The 16,878-nt window shown below is 38.6% G+C and overlaps 1 protein-coding gene across 4 annotated transcripts in view; it reads right to left on the bottom strand.

Moving 5' to 3' along the window:
* Window positions 1–1,030: 1,030 nt before the first annotated feature.
* The window catches only part of gjc2 (gap junction protein gamma 2), a 310,096-nt gene continuing 294,248 nt past the window's right edge, over window positions 1,031–16,878 (bottom strand). For 2 of the 4 annotated variants that reach the window (XM_079877269.1, XM_079877270.1), the window contains exon 3: window positions 1,031–3,127. In XM_079877269.1, the coding sequence (XP_079733395.1) occupies window positions 1,839–3,098 (1,260 nt within the window). In that variant the 5' untranslated portion in view covers window positions 3,099–3,127 and the 3' untranslated portion in view covers window positions 1,031–1,838. The remainder of the gene's footprint in view (window positions 3,128–16,878) is intronic. The other 2 variants (XM_079877271.1, XM_079877268.1) reach the window with 1 other exon arrangement.

The raw sequence follows: 16,878 nt of genomic DNA on the forward strand, positions 1-16,878 counted from the left end.
AAGAACAATGCAAATAATACCAGCTAATTATTAAAAAATTATAATATATATCTTATTCAAAAGGAATAGTTCACCCAAAACTAAAAATTGTTGCTTACTCACCCTCATGTTGTTCCACAACTGTGTGACTTTTTCCTCTTCAATGAAACACAAAAAAGAAGCAGCTTTTGTACTGACTGCTCTTGTCCATGCAATTACAATAAATGGTCACATTAAGCTTCACAACAGTCACTTATACAGAAAAAATGGTCCATATGACTCATGCTTTATGTTTCAAGTCTTCAGAAGGTTTTATTCAAGATTATTCAAGGTTTTCATTGAATAATGATTTAAATTAACAGTTGTATGGCTTCAGAAGACTTGGAATATAGCACACAATTTGGACCACTTTTATAATACGTATAATGTGTTTTTTGTAGCATGGAACCCTTTTTTGTAGCTTCCTTTTTGTAGCATGGAACCCTCTGTCCTCATTCACTGAAATTCAATTTTATTCTACAGAGGAAAGAAGTTATATAATTTTGAAATGACATGAGGATCAATAAATAACAACAAATGTAAATTTTGGGGTGAACTGCACATTTAAAATACCTTCATAAGACAATGGCACTATTTATCATTGCAAATCTCAATGCATCATTTTAGTGCCACATAATATGAATGCATACAGAAGCTATTAATGCACATTAATATCTCCATGTTTATTCATACTGAAGAAACTGAGACAATTGGAAATCATCATAATCTTTTTTAAGATTAATTAAACGGATACTCCACCCCGAAATTAAAATTCTCTCATCATTTTGAGTTAAAGGCTCTGTTCCAAAACCTTGTCTAAAAAGGCAGCTATCTTTTAAGGCAGTATCCCATACAATGTGAAACCACTTTACATAACAACAATGTTAAAGATCACTCATCAGAACAACTCGTGATCACACAAGAAAATTGACGCTCGCAATTGATACCAAGTTTGGTGTAAAACACATATTGCTAAGCCAAAGATGTGTAAATAAGATTTTTTTTTTTTTTTATCCATTTAAAGATGTTGTAATAAGGCCAAAAATACATAGCACAGACACTTGTTGTGTGAAAGTGCATTTTTTATAACATAACCATTTTAATTAATACATTTTTATATGATGTACAGCAAGTATATTTATTGTTGAGTTTCTTGCAACTTGCATCCACCATATTTGATCACACTTTTATAACAATGCATTCAGGGATTGCTTTATCCACAAAGGATAAATGTGATGCTGATGTTAAATTAGGAATTTTAGGAGCATAATCTTGTTGCTTACTGACTGGAACAGCCTTGGCATCGCCAGCATGCAAATACCTTAAAACTTAGGGCTAGGTGGGCAGCTCGCTTGGGTTTGGAACAGAGCCAGAGACTAATAACAATAGGAGAACATAAAGAGAAGAAGAACATGTCTTATAGCTATGAGGACTATTTAAATGGAGTAGATACATAGGGTTTGTTCTTATATAGTTCAATTCAATCAATGATCCATTAAAGACTAAATTGTTTAACAGATTTCCAAGATGGTCAATACACGTGCATGCTTTGGAATATAGAGAAGCGTAACACTTAATATATATAGCATTAAATAAGAGCACATTAAGAATTATTCTGAAAGGGGGAATACTAACACATTGTGTTAAGAAAGTTTTAGAAATGAATACTACCCTTCTACAATATTTATTTTTCATTTTTGTTTATTGTTCAACCTGGCGACATCATGCTCAATCATGCCCTCTCTGACTGTAGTTTGCATTGGCTGGGACAAAATGTTTTCTGAGGAGAATGGTTCATCTAGTCAGGTAAGAGTTTGCCATTAAATCCACACAGATGTCTTTCCATTTTTTACTATTGTCCCTGCCCTCTCAGTGCTTGCTTTAGGTCGTGCACCCTGTTTCTCCTGAGCTGTATTGACCCGGTTCTGCTCAGTCATTGTGCCACCAGATACTGGGCTGCTAGTTCTGGAAAGATGAGCGTTTTTTGTGTTGTATGTCTGAAATGCCATGTCAAGTTGTTCCTGTGCTACTCGTAAATGGTGGTGCAAGGTTGCAAGGTCAGATGGAATATTCTCATCAGGACTTGTGCAATGCTGTTCTGAAACCACTCTGGCCATGTTCTGGTCATGTAAGATGATACTGTTGGGAATGCGACCTGGTTTGTCAGATTTAACCACAAGGTTGTACCCTGGTGGAGAACTAGAAATGTTCCTGGAGTAAGGGTAGCCGTAGGAAGGTCGTTGGCCCTGGTTTCGACGTTTACGAAGACTGTCACGGAAGGTACCAATCCCCAAGTGGAACATCTCACAAACATTGAGCAGCAGACAAAGACAGCTCACCACATACATGATGAGTAAAAAGATGGTCTTCTCAGTGGGTCGTGAAACAAAGCAGTCTACTCTATGCGGACATGGGATCTTATTGCAGACATAAGAAGGGTTAACACGGAAGCCATAAAGGAGATACTGTCCCGTGAGGAATCCCACCTCAAAGATGGCACGGGATAAAAGCTGAAGCACATACATTCTCATCAAGCCTTCTTGCATTATCCTACGGCGGCCATCATGCTTTATTGGATCTAGGCCTTTGTCCTTGTCCGTCTCTGGTTTGACCTCCTGCACATCCAAAGTGTCTTCTTCATAGATCATTGGCTCTGTATCCTCCTCATCATCATCTACATTTCCACAGACCTCCTCTAGGTGGCGTCCATTTCTCCACTGAGTATTGCGGCTCCTCTTTTGATAAATCTGGCTCTTACGCCATTCCTCCTCCGAGGTACGGGCGATCTTATGAATGGCATAACCCAGATACATGACAGAGGGGGTGGATATCATGATTATCTGGAACACCCAGAACCGGACATGTGAGAGTGGGGCAAAGGAATCATAGCATACGTTGTCACAGCCAGGTTGCTTAGTGTTGCAGGTGAATTTCGTCTGCTCATCTGAGTAGATTGATTCACCTCCCACTGCAGTCAGAACAATCCGGAAAATGATTAAGACAGTTAGCCAAACTTTCCCCACAAACGTGGAGTGGTTGTGGATTTCCTCCAGTAGTCGAGTGAGAAAGCTCCAACTCATGTTGGTGACAGAGACTCTTTACTTATGATCTGCAGATAGGAGAAAAATAAAGAAGGTAAGTCAAAGAAAAAGTATATAAAAGATATTGGGAAAATTAAATATTTTGACACTAAAAAGGCTTATTTGTCTTGACATAATGTTGCTGCTTAAAGGTAACATTCAAAAAAAAAAATGCAACAAAAAAATGGCACTGATGTTTGCAGGGCCAAGTCTCATTGTTAGTATATAATATTTACAGGTACAAAATGTAAATTTTTGTATATTTGTATGCTGATCAATCGTAAACACTATTACAATATTTATCGACAGTTTTTTGATCCCAATTTTAACCATCAGCATAACGGCTAAAAATACTGATTAATTAACAGCAGGAAGGCACTTAGCAGTATAATGTCTGTTTCTCTGGATAAAATAATTAAATTTAAATTTACCCCCCCCCCCCCTCCCTCCCTCCCTCCCTCCCTCCCTCCCTCCTTTCAAGATGTACTTTTTGGAAAAAGTTTTTTGAAGACCAAATCTTGTCTTTTAAAGAAAATACTTTATTTGAAAATAATTTTCATATTGCATATTTTTCATATTTAATTTTTTTATTTAAAGTAAATAATACTGGTAAAATGTACCAACAACAATCACATTCAGAAATAAACACTTTATGGCAGGGATATTCAATTAGTTTGTCATGGGGGCCCAGTTGGGGCTGGAGAGATATGGCTTGGAATATGAGTGATGACACAACAGCAATATAGGAGCCATACCATATATTGTATTTTTGCACCAAAGACACCCAAGTAGACTTTTTTCCTACATTCAAACATGCTCATGTTTTATTTTGAAACTGCATAACAACATCAGTGCATTGTACAATAGGTTGTTTCTACAAACATTTTCAAACGTTGTATTTTGAAACTGCATAAAAACAACAATGCATTGTAGGCTTTTTCTACATTCAAATTGGTAAATCCGACAGCAATATCGCACTCATTTAGAATTTAACTCATTTAACTGTGACTTAAGTGCACATAACAAAAAAATCCATAATATGGAACACAACATTGTTTTTTTTTGTTTTTTTTATATAATTGGCAAACATTTAGGCTGCCTTCTAATGAGAGAAATTAAATTTTTTCGCAAGAGCAGTGAAATCAGGTGTATATGTTGTCAGCGCAATATGCATACAGTGGTGGAGGTGTTGGGCTGTGAGGGATGCGGTTTCACTCGTTTGAATGGCATTCATGTGCGAGAATGATGACTGTAAGTAGTGCCAAACATTGTGAGAACAAAAAATGGATTAGTGGATCCATGGATCAATGGATTCCCCTTGAATTAGGGAATTTCTCCTGGCTGACTTCATGTGTCCAAAACATCTAAGAACCTGTCACCTGTAATGACTGCCGCAGGTAATCTGATGACTGAATGCCAATGAGCTCAAGTTGTACAGATGCCTCATCTAGTGACTGTCCTTTGCTTTTGATGCAAACTCTCCCTCAACATTCACACAGAAAGTGTCCTTAACAAATTTCCTCACTTCAGTGGGAATATTAAAATGATCAAACCTATTGGCAAGTTGGTTTTCAATGTGTCTATGAAACCCATCATCACCTGTGTAATTTGGTGACCTGATGTGCAGTCCTGAAAGTGGAGCATTTTTCCAGGACAGGCCCCTGTATCCTGCCTGCTATTGCCGACGCACCATCAGTTACTTGCATGTTAATACGTCCCAAATCCAGCTTGTTCTCCTCAAAGAATGAAACAATTGCATCAAAAATGACCTCACCAGTCGTGTGTCCCTCCAAAGGAAGTAGCTCAAGTAGATCCTCCCGAAAGCAATTACTGTCAAAAATCTCACATCAAGGCACAACTGGGCTACATCGCTGTTGTCAGTCAATTCATCCACTGCAAGAGATATTGCCGGCGACTTCCTCAGTGTGTCCAAGAGAGTCTCAAAGACGCCCGATGCAAGGGCCTCCACTCTCCTCATAGTTGAGGTGTCTGATAAGGGAATTTTCTTGATTCAATCATGCAAGCTGTTTCGGGTTTTCTCGTCTGTAATCACCTCCTCAATTGATGCAAGCATACACTCCTTGACAGTCTCTGCATTGGTAAATGGCCTTTTCTTTTCCCCTAATATCCACGTCACTCGTAAGGATGCTGATGTAGCTCTCTCTCCAAGCTCCATACAGGGAAAGACGTCTTTTTTCATACCATGCAGCTAGCCCCCAAAAAAACTGTCGCCGAGCATCTGAGCCCAGTGGGAAAGTGGGGTCAAAGTTAGCATGGCTAGTCTTAAAATGTCTTCTCAAATTATATTCTTTACAGACGGATATGCACTCATTGCAGAGTAAACATACGGGCCTAGCACAGACAGATGTAAACAAATACTTCACTGTCGAATCGCTGTTGAATTGCCTGTCATATATGTCAACTTTTCTTTTTTTCAAAGTAGAAAGACATTTTGTCTAACTAGGCTGTAGTAGGGTTAATGTTGTTTCACTGAATTACCAGATTTTTTGTGGGGACAAAACTGAAGAAAGAAATAAACAGAAGAAATTAAACTAACAAACGTTCTCATCTATCATCGTCCTGTCAGTCATCACGTCTCAAGGGAGAGGCTGCCGCTGCTCATGCCACTCACCTAAGGTCACGTGACCCATGCTCTGCGCTGCAGCTCGTGCTGCATGGAACATATGCGCGTGCGTCACTTCATAACTGTAAGGCCCATTGTCTGACTGAACTAAATTTATTATAGAGATATTTTTTTCAAACTTGGCTACTTGAAGGGCCGGAACAAATTATGCCCGCCAACTGAATAGCCCCGCTTTATGACATAGATCCCAGAATTTCTCATTTAGTAGATTTCACTGCGACTGATTTCTCACCTTTTTATGTACATTGACAGATGATGGAATGTCAATAAACACAGGTGTTTGATCAGCATTACCTATCTCATCCAGGGGGATATTTTCCCTAGGCCGATCACATAGCACTGTTTCAAGTTTCTCCCTGAAGTCGGAGGGATTACGCTGCATCAAACGGCATCATATTGACAGGCAAGGAATTAGCCGAAATAAGACATGATGGGCCTCGATGGTGGGTAATTGCAGCTTTTTGCCGATTTCCAGTGCCTTCAGGTGGATGAGGGCACCGGTTATATAGCGGCCACTTTTAGGAATGCGGTAAGCTTTTTCTAACATTACACTCTGACACATCGCATTTCTTGGCTGCTTAATGAGAGTTGTTTGATGGCTGCGTTTATCAGTCCTGGGCGGAACACTCATTTTACTCGTATTTGGCGCTCCCTACCCTTACGAAAAAGAAGTTTATTCAAGTGTTCTATTAGTATACTTCTTTTAAACTAAAAATAAGAAAGTATACTTTCAGTCTACTTTTTATATACTTCTCAGAAATATACTTTATGTTCTTCTCAGAAATATACTTCAAATTGCACTTAAGTATACTTGACTTATACTGACAGAAAAGTCTAAGTATATTTAGCCTATACTTGTTGATCAAGATATACTTAAAAGTATAATTAAGTATTCTAAGTATTTTTGGCTTGTACTTGTGTTTACTATTTTTAATGAGGAGCTTATTAAATACTTTTTTAAAAACATAATATTACACACCGTCTTATAAACTAACATGTTCAGCTTTATATAGTAACAAAGTTTCGAGTGGAATAGCTTATAGAGTAAATAAAATGAGCATGGAAAATAAGTTTATTCAAGTGTTAGTATACTTCTTTTAAACTAAAAAGAAGAAAGCATACTTTTAGTCTATATTTTACATACTTCTCAAAAATATACTTAAATACACTTAAGTCAAGTGTACTTGACTTATACTGAGAGAAAAGTCCAAGTATATTTAGCCTATACTTGTACTCAATCTTTTGATCAAGATATACTTAAAATTGTAATTATTCAAAGTATACTTGGCTTGTAGTTGTGTTAACTCTTTTGATCGAGTAGCCTATTAAATATACTTTTTTTACATCGTTTTTCATATACAGTCTTATGAAACTTTGTTTGAAAATATTGATTAAAGTGTTGCTATAAAACAGATATGTAAAACATAAAACAGAATCTCTGGATCAAAACACAGGAGAAGAAGAAGCTGAAACATGTGATAGAAGATTGCTCACTCAAATGTAAAATAATGTGACATCAAACATTAAACAGCTTGTAAATCAAAACTGCTTAATGATTCCAAATGAAATGAAGTGTAGGCCTAACCCATGAAGAGAAAACGACTGTGAAGCTTTGGGGGTGTTGGACTCGATCTACTCCACCTGTGTTTTGATCATCGTTCTTGATCTGATCAAGGCGTAGTCTTTGACAAAAATGTGATTTTTCTCAACTATTTTCTCAACATTTTAACAAAATGTTCCCTTTCTTTATGAAACTTACTGACATTTAAGTGTAGATAAAAAAGGATGAAGCTAATAAAATGTTTTTAAAATTAAAGTAGAATTAAAGGTATTTTTCAAGTATAAAAAATAACATTTGAACATAGTAGTGTACTGCAGGCCTACTGCAACTGCAAAAATTGTATATAAATAGTAAACTGTAAGTATAATGTTAAGTTCACTTAAAGAAAACTTATAGAATAAAACTACTTAACTAGTAGTTTACTGAGAGTACATTAAAAGTAAACTTGTAGAATAAAACTATTAAACTAGTAGTTTACTGAGAGTACATTAAAAGAAAACTAGTTGTGCACTTAAAGTTTACTACTGTTACACTTATAGTACACTTAAACATATACTTTTATATACTTCAAGTGGGCCAATTTAGTCCCAAGCGGTATTAAAATAGTACACTTACAAGTTTACTACTAGTACATATTGACATTAGTATACTTACTACATAAAGTATACTTAAAAATATACTTGAACATTACTCAAGTATACTTCATAAAATTAACTTGAAGTATACTTTTTTTTCGTAAGGGTATTCTTGCAGGTGTATTATCAACGTAAAAGTTTAGACCCCGAATAGAAGACGACAATTTTTTTCAGATGTATTTCCAAGAAAAAAACATTGTCTCATATTCAGGACAATACGGTACTTGCCAATAATAAAAAAAAAAAATCTGTACAAAATACAGCAGGGCTCGTCAATAAGGGTCAGCGTGAATAATGCTCAGGTCAACTGTGCAACACTGTCACTGGCTCGGTCGGGAATCTTCACAAAAGTTTCATCCTTTGCATGTGGTTTTAAACGACCACGAATTTAAATATTCAAGTGCAAGAAGACACGAAAGAGAACTCAATTCTATTCACTGTGTAAGAAGTTCACGCACATCCATAGAGCATTAGACAGCGCGCAGAGACTGAATGGAGTTGTTATCCGCTTCTTCTAATTCACAAAAAATTATATCAAAATGGTCGTCTTGCTGAGTATTCTTGTAAACAGAGGCTGCATCCTTCATTTCACGGGCATTGAAGGATACAACGGATGGATCCTTCGTTTCTTACCCTACCCCAGAATTCATTGCAAGTCGGTGACGACAGGATTTTTTTTAGGGAAATTGATGATTACACTATAAAATGTAAGTATTGGGTTTCAACTTACTCAAATATTCGAATGTATCAAATATCGGAATTGGCCAATAAATGATGTTTTTATTAACAAGGTTCGGGAGGAGCACGTTCAGATAATTAACACAAGTGGAGAGCACTCAGCAATCATGGTAAGAGGTATATATACTCAGCAGTCTCACCTCATTCCACTGACAGTTTTTTGCAGCATCCCTCCACCACCCCTTCTCCACACTTCTAGTCCTAAACACTTACATACGGGGGGAGTACTCTGGGTTCGGGCCGAACTCCGAGCTCGGAGCCCTCCCTCCGGACAGCACGCCAAATAAGCATTAAACTTTACCCCTTCAAATTATATGTAAGTGTGAACTCGTGAATTGTTTGTTAAAATCAGCATCAGCAAAAAAAAAAAAAAAAATCCCAGCATTCCTAGTATCTACAGCTAAAAATCTTAAAATATTTATGAATCTTTTATATCATGAAGATATTTGTACAATTGCCCTTTTACCATAAAATTTGGTGTATTTTATGGTTTTATTGTCAATCACAGCATAGGACTATACTAAGAAAATGCCTTTTGTGTTTGCGGTAAACAAAATAAATATTACATGATATATAATGGTTAAACGATTACAGAAATGCTATTCATTTTAAGGTTTGTTTAACATGTAATCCTTCAAAATGAGTTTGCCGCAAAAGTCACACAGAACAGCGGAATCGTATCATTTCATATTAAGAAGATAAGTAAACTGTGTTTAATAAATGCGACTGAAAACAATGTAATTGATATGACAACTGAATACAATAGAATCAAGATATTAATGCCACAGTTTTAATATTCATAAGGATATGTACACATTTGTACATCTTAAAGTTGTTCATACGTAAATAATTTACGTTTTAGTGCTGTCAGTCTTACGATCGGGTAACGTCCTGGTTGCGTATGCAACCCACCGTTCCCAGAAGGAGGGAACGGAGGACATAGTCGACGTCGATTGAATGGTGATCACGCCTAGTGAGCCTTTCTTCTTCGTACTACTATTTAATCAAGCCAATTCAACATTGGTGTGCGTGATTACACGCTCCGCCCCGCCCCGCCGCGCGGGTATAAACACAGACGTGGACGCACGTACCAGTTGCTTTTTCACTGAGGAGCCAATCGGCCCCCGGAGTCAACGGTGGTCCAGCAGTAGTGGCGAGGGGGACCTACGTCCTCCGTTCCCTCCTTCAGGGAATGGTGGGTTGCATACGCAACCAGGACGTTCCCTTTCAGTCGAGAACATCAGACGTAGTCGACGTCGACTGAATGGGGATCTATTGAAAGCGCCACTAGTACTGCAACCTTCCAGTGCCTAGACAGAAGCCTCCTGGAGGGATGGCCTCATAACCCTTCACCGCTCCTCCCTCAAGGGTAGCGAGGGGGGAAGAACCACTCAGGCAGTTTTCGGTAGTAAAAGGTACCGAGACTGAGCGGGACACGGTGGAGGGTTCCACTCGAGCCCGACAGCCTCGGCAGCCCAAATCAGCATAGCTGACAGTTCTGGATCCGGCTCAAGCAACTTTACACTCCCAGAGGGAGACAACGCAGTAGAGTCATCATCTCCAGAGGGCAGCTCACCCTCCTATTCTGCAATCGGCATCCTGTCCCCTGGGGGAGCCCCCGGTGAAACGGCCGGTCCACCCATTACGGATGGACCAGCACGCTCCACGGGGGACTCCACCGGCTGCGGTGGAAGGGAGGAGTGAGGAGCCCACCGGGAATGGTTACCGGGCAAGACATCCAACACTATCCTGTGTTGACTACTCCTGTCACCCACCCCACGCGGCACCCGAAGGCGGTGCGTGGTCATGGGGACTCGCGCTTTGCGGACGAAGGCAAGTCTCGACCTCAACACCGCGACAGTCATATTCCCACAATGAGAACATGAACTGTCCACAAAATCTGCTTCAGCATGCTGTAAGCCCAAACACATGATGCAACAATTGTGACCGTTACAGAGAGACAGGGAACGAATGCATCCAAAAATGCACAGGCGGAATGACATTTTTTTTTTATTTGTTGCTCTTTTAGGAAATGGGTCACCAGTGCCGGAGCACACAGGGACTGACCGCGGGAACATTGAATCAGTGAACTGAAACAGTGAAGCACTCACTTCTCGCTCTCTAACCAACCGTCAAACACACAAACAAATAGAAATTTGTTGCTGTTAAAACAGCAGTTGAGAGCTCAAGAAGCTTGCGATCACCGCTGCACTCACGCTGTAGAAACAACAACACTGGGAGGTCTTCCCGCCAGAACACTGACACACTCGCTTGCTGTGTAAACAGCATTAACTTCAGAGACATCCGATCGGCTCCGAAGCGAAAGGCAACTGGTGCGTCCGTGTTTATACCCGCGCGGCAGGGCGGAGCGTGTAATTTTTATTTTTTATTTATTTATTAGTTTATTTAAATAGGGACCATGCATATTCATGTACATTGTTGTATGAAAATACACCATGTAAATATGCCAGAATTAGTAAAAAGATACTACTTTTCATCTGCAGTCCCTATGCTGGTAACATAAAAAATAACAAAAAAATAACCAACAATCATTCAACATTCACTCACTGACAACAATACACATAGATAAAATATACATTGACAATACAAACAAACAAGAGAATTCATGATAACAATGACATAATGCATTCACCACTATACTACATTTAATTTAACAGTGAAAGTGTATGACTGATAAATGTTACAGTTAAAAGTGAGTACATCGCTGGCTCTCTAAGAGCCACAGTTTTAATTGAGTTTTAAAGGTGGTGAATGTAGAACACTCACGCATCACAAGGGGCAAGCTATTCCAAAAATTACCACCTATTATTGACAATACATTTTGTCCAAAGATGGTACGTCTGAATGGTATCATACAGTCCCCTTTTACAGAGACCCGTGTACTACCTCCGCTTGCAAGTTTTTGAAAAAAGGCATGCAGCGGAGGCGGAGCAAGATTATTTAACACCTTATAAACTAAACAAATGTACTTGAAACGTTTGAAATTATCAAAACTTAAATTATGTCTCTCTAAAATATTGCAATGATGAAATGACAATGCCTTTTTATAAAAAATTTTTATGGCTTTCCTAAATAGAGATTCAATAGTTCGAAGACTCGATATACTAGTTAAAGACCAATTTATAAAACAATACTCAATATGTGAAAAAAATCATAGTATTAAGAACAACTTGGCTGCTTTGGTGTTAAGAAATGGCCTAACTTGTTTAAAATTCTGCAAACTGAATTTAACTTTATTTGCCACCTTTTTTACATGACATTTGAATGTTAAGGTGGAGTCATGTATAACTCCTAAATACTTAAATTCATTAACAATATTCATAAACGCCATACAGGCTGTTTTTTTGGTATTTAAATAGAGACATGACTTAGTGAGCCAGTCATCAATGTGAGCCATTGTTGATGTAAGTGTGGATGCTACCTCTAAGTAGTTCTTATCATGTGTAAAGATTACAGCATCATCTGCATACACCTGGACATCAACATTTTTACATGCCTCTGGCAGGTCATTAATATAAAGTGTGAACAAGATCGGACCAAGTATGGAGCCTTGAGGGACCCCTACTGGACATTCACTAAATGGAGACTTTGAGTCATTAATACGCACACATTGCTTTCTGCAGGACAAGTATGATTTTATCCAGTTGAGAGCTTGCTCAGAAAAATTAAAATATGTCAATTTAGATAAAAGAACTTCGTGATTTACAGTATCAAAAGCTCGCTTTAGGTCTAGGAAGACAGCACCAACATAAGAACTCCTATCTAGGCAGCCTTTAACCTTTTCCAAAAACAAACAATTAGCTGTTTCTGTTGAGTGCTGGGCCCTGAAACCAAATTGCATAGGGTGGAGTGAATTATTGCTTTTATTGAGATGTTGGATCAGTTATTTAGCCACCCATTTTTCAAGGATTTTAGAAACAACAGGTAAAATACTGATTGGCCGATAATTGTCCATATCCGATCTTTCCCCTGATTTAAAAATGGGTGTAACCAGGGCCATCTTCCATGCTGATGGCACGATGGATTGACTTAAAGACTGATTAATCAGATATATATATGTAATAGGCTGTAGAAGGACCTCTTTGTGCCTTTTAAAAAAATTCATATCAAGGCCATAGATATCCATGGCCTTCGAATTTTTCAAGCTATTGATAATGTTTAATACCTCTAATTCAGTTATTTGTTGTAGATAAAAAAATCGGCTGTTCACAACTAATGGAGCGGATAGAGTAATTAGGTGAATTAAAAAGTTGAGTTATTTCATAGATAGAGTCTAAAAAGAAAGTGTTTAGTTCAGTAGCTATGATAGTTGGATCTGTAACTAGTTCAGTGTTAATTTTCAACTCTAAAACTTTATTATTATAATTCTGTTTTCTGCCAATCAGCTTGTTGATGGTTTGCCATATCCTCTTCCCATTTCCTCTAGCCTCTTTGATAGTATCAATGAAAAAGTTAGCTTTAGCTTGTCTCAGCGTTTTTATTACTTTATTTCTTAATGAGGTACATTTTTGTCGGTCTATTGTAAGACCTGATTTTAAAGATTGTTTCAATAATTGATCTCTTTCCTTCATAAGTTTCCTACATTCTACATTTAGCCAGGGCAATGTGTTCCTGCTTTTCTTATGACTCCGCTTTCTGAGGTAATGTCCCATAACTTTATTAATTGTTGATGTAAATTGATCACAGTCACTCTCCAGATCTCCTTTAGAGAGGACCCCGTTAAATTCAATCTCTCCTAATGCTGCCCCAAGGTTTTCCTGTTGACTAGTTGGAACTGATTCATATTTACATATTGTTTTGGCTGAGGGAAGAAAACGATATTTTTTTAGCTTCCTGGCAAAAAGAATGATATTATGATCTGATAGCCCTGTCATTAAATTAAGGGTCTTAGTAATGCGTTCTGGTCTATTTGTGAACAGTAAATCTATTTTAGTTTTGGATCGATTAGTTATTCTTGTGGGTTGTTCAATCAACTGTGTAAGATTAAAATAGTCTGTAATATTTTTTAGCTTTTTCTACCACCCTCATCACTCCAATTGACATTAAAATCCCCCATCAATATAACCTCCTTATTAAAATCCAGACTATGGAGGATATTTTTTAACTGATCATAAAGCTCAAGCTTCGCTGAAGGTTTTCGATATAGACAGATTAAACTAAATGTCATTTCAACTGAAAGTGAAATATTAACACCAACACATTCAATATCAGTTTCACCAAGCCATTCAATTTGTTTGCAGTTTATAGTACTTTTCACATATAATAAAACTCCCCCTCCCCTCCCATGATCTCGGTCTTTCCTAAAAACATTATATCCTGGCATAACAATAAGTGCCTCCGGAGATGAATGAGTTAACCAGGTCTCTGACAGTCCAAGAAAATCAATATTAGAATTTACAAGCAAGTCTTCCAGTTGTTCACGTTTGGTTGCCATACTCCTAATATTTAAAATGTCCACCAAACAGCCCTTTAGCTTTACATCGAGGATCCCACACAGTTCGAGCCTGATTAAGCGTTTGGAAAAACTTTGTGGTGCGATGTTTTTTCATCACGGGATTCCTAGATCTAGTTGAAGGCATAGTCAATGTTAGACCTACATCACGATCCGGAATGTTTGGGGACTCACCAATGGAGATGTTAATAATATTCCGCTCTTGCAACGAGATGACCTCCTTCACATTGCCGCTGAAGTTTATCGAGCTAGACAGCTGTAAACGCTCCGAGCCAGTGGCCAACGCTACCTCAGAAGACTCCATCACAGCCCGCAGCCCTTGGCCGGTTGCCACCGACGGCGCCATTTGAGCGAATCCCGCTGCACAACCGTCAGCAAAAGCACCCAACTGCGCGACCGGTATAAACAAACACGGCAGCACAGGTGGTGAGTAGAAACAGGCCATTGATCGAATAGCAAAGGGGAATGTAGGGCAGTGGTAGTCCGGGCCTTGCATTGACTACAAGCAGATTGTTGAGGAGAGTTGTAAACAGGGCGCGTTGGAAGACGCCAATTTGTGTTATCGCTGTCTGTTGCGGTCCGGGATTACGCTCAACATCACCAGCAAGAAGAAACAATACGGTGAGTTGAACGAGCCCATGGCGTGGGTTAGATAGCATTTCACGTGATGTAGAAGACACCTTTGGCTTTGAATATCCATTGATGTTAAATTTGGAGTACAGCAGGTGCTGGCTGCTGCTAACACAGGTGTTTTCTTTATTAAAGCAATGTTGCACAGACAGCAACAATAGCGCCACAATGTATGGAACTATGATCCAGTGATGTAATGAAAATTTGGGCTTAGGTGGTTTAGACAAACAGCGCAAACAACACGCAGCACCTGCCAAGCTACATGCGTGTACGTCCGAGTCCGCCATCTTCCACATCAAACCTCTCTCCTCACGCACGTCAATTTTGAATTGGCTTGATTAAATAGTAGTACGAAGAAAACAGGCTCACTAGGCATGATCCCCATTCAGTCGACGTCGACTACGTCTGACGTTCACGACTGAAAGGGAACCAAAATGTACTCATTCATACAAGGCTGAAACGTAAAGGAGATAGAGCCTTTTCGGTGGTGGGACCTAGGTTGTGCAACAGCCTGCCAGCACAACTTAGGGCTGCTCCCTCCATATCACTTTTTAAATCTCTCTTGAAAACCAATTTATTTCTTTAGCTTTTAAATGATGTTGACTGTCTTATTTATTATGTGTTATTTAGTTTTCTGTTGTGTTTATATGACTTGTACAGCACTTTGGTCAGTCCTCAGACTCAGACAGTGCTTTATAAATAAAAGAACTAGAACTAGTGCTTTATAAATAAAAGAAAAATGTCCTTGATCTTTTGACATATGAGATGACGTGACACTGCATGAAAAGTGGGATTTTCATCAGTAAGCGGCACTGTAGATTGTCGTGGAAGTTCAGGTTTACGACTGCACACGGCAATTTGCAGGCAACACCGAAAACTGACGTGAATTGTCGGAAATTGACGTGGGCCTTGCTTGGCAGTTGTCCCCCCTCCACCTAATTCTAGGGGAGGCTTTAACATGTAAATGAAAATGCTGTGAGCTATACAAATGCAAATCAGGGTAGCAGGGGGAGTTTTACCCCAGGTGACATTTTTCTAAAAGGTATTTACTTCATTCTAAGAAAATCTCTGGTATAAATAGATCTGGCTTAGTATAGCCTTATTATAGACTCTTAAATTTTAGCTTGAATTGATATATTTAATGAAAGTATGCTAGATTAGTTACTGTGTGTCATTAGCAATGGCCAATGTTATGTAAAAAAGATACAATAAAGAAACAATTTATTTCAACAATTAGTTTTAATCAGGCTTTGTCACAAATTTTAAAATGTGCATTCCATGCAAACAACATCCCAGTCTCCTAGAGCTCAACCACTGTACATAGTGGCATGACAACAGTGACCTTTTCTTTGGTCTTGCTTAAATGCACAGTGGATGTGTTAACCACACACTTCCAAGCAATGTGCTCAATAGGCAGAAATGATGCTGGGTATGACGTGTCTGTTCCCTGCAAGCTCCAAACTTCTACTGGCTTTCCATAAAAATGTCTGTCCGGATGGGGATGAAGCCAGGAAACTTGCGCAATAACATGTTTGAATGCAGTACCTTTTGACACAACATTAACAACTATAAACTGCTTTATTATGGCTGGTCGTAGTTCTGCTAGAGTGTCAAGGATGGGTTCCTCAAAACTGTTAGTGTTTCCACACCACTTAGCATTTACATATGCTGACCTTTCTGCTCTAGATCCATCGATTGAATAAGTTACATTCAGATATGTTACACGTTTGCATGTCATGGCAAAACAGTCGACGTCAGTGACACAAGGGTACAACATCTGATGATACATTGTTAGCATTGCATGTCTGTCAGGCTCATCCAAGATTGTCAGGTGGAATGGAGACAGAGACACCACTGTACAGTTTTCTAAGAGAAGTCTTTCTGCTGACACCAAAACGAGAGTTCACAAGAGCCGGCAGATGCAATTACCAAGCAGCCTATGAAGGAGTGAGACAGCTCTCAGATTTCATCAAAAATATCTTAATTTGTGTTTCGTAGATGAACGAAAGACCTACGGGGTTGGAACAAGATGAGGGTGAGTAATTACTGACAGAATTTAAATTTGTGGGTGAACTAACACTTTAAGCTTTATTTACAAC

This window comes from Squalius cephalus (assembly GCF_949319135.1).
Source record: "Squalius cephalus genome assembly, chromosome: 7".
In the NCBI taxonomy this organism is placed as follows: Eukaryota; Metazoa; Chordata; class Actinopteri; order Cypriniformes; family Leuciscidae; genus Squalius; species Squalius cephalus.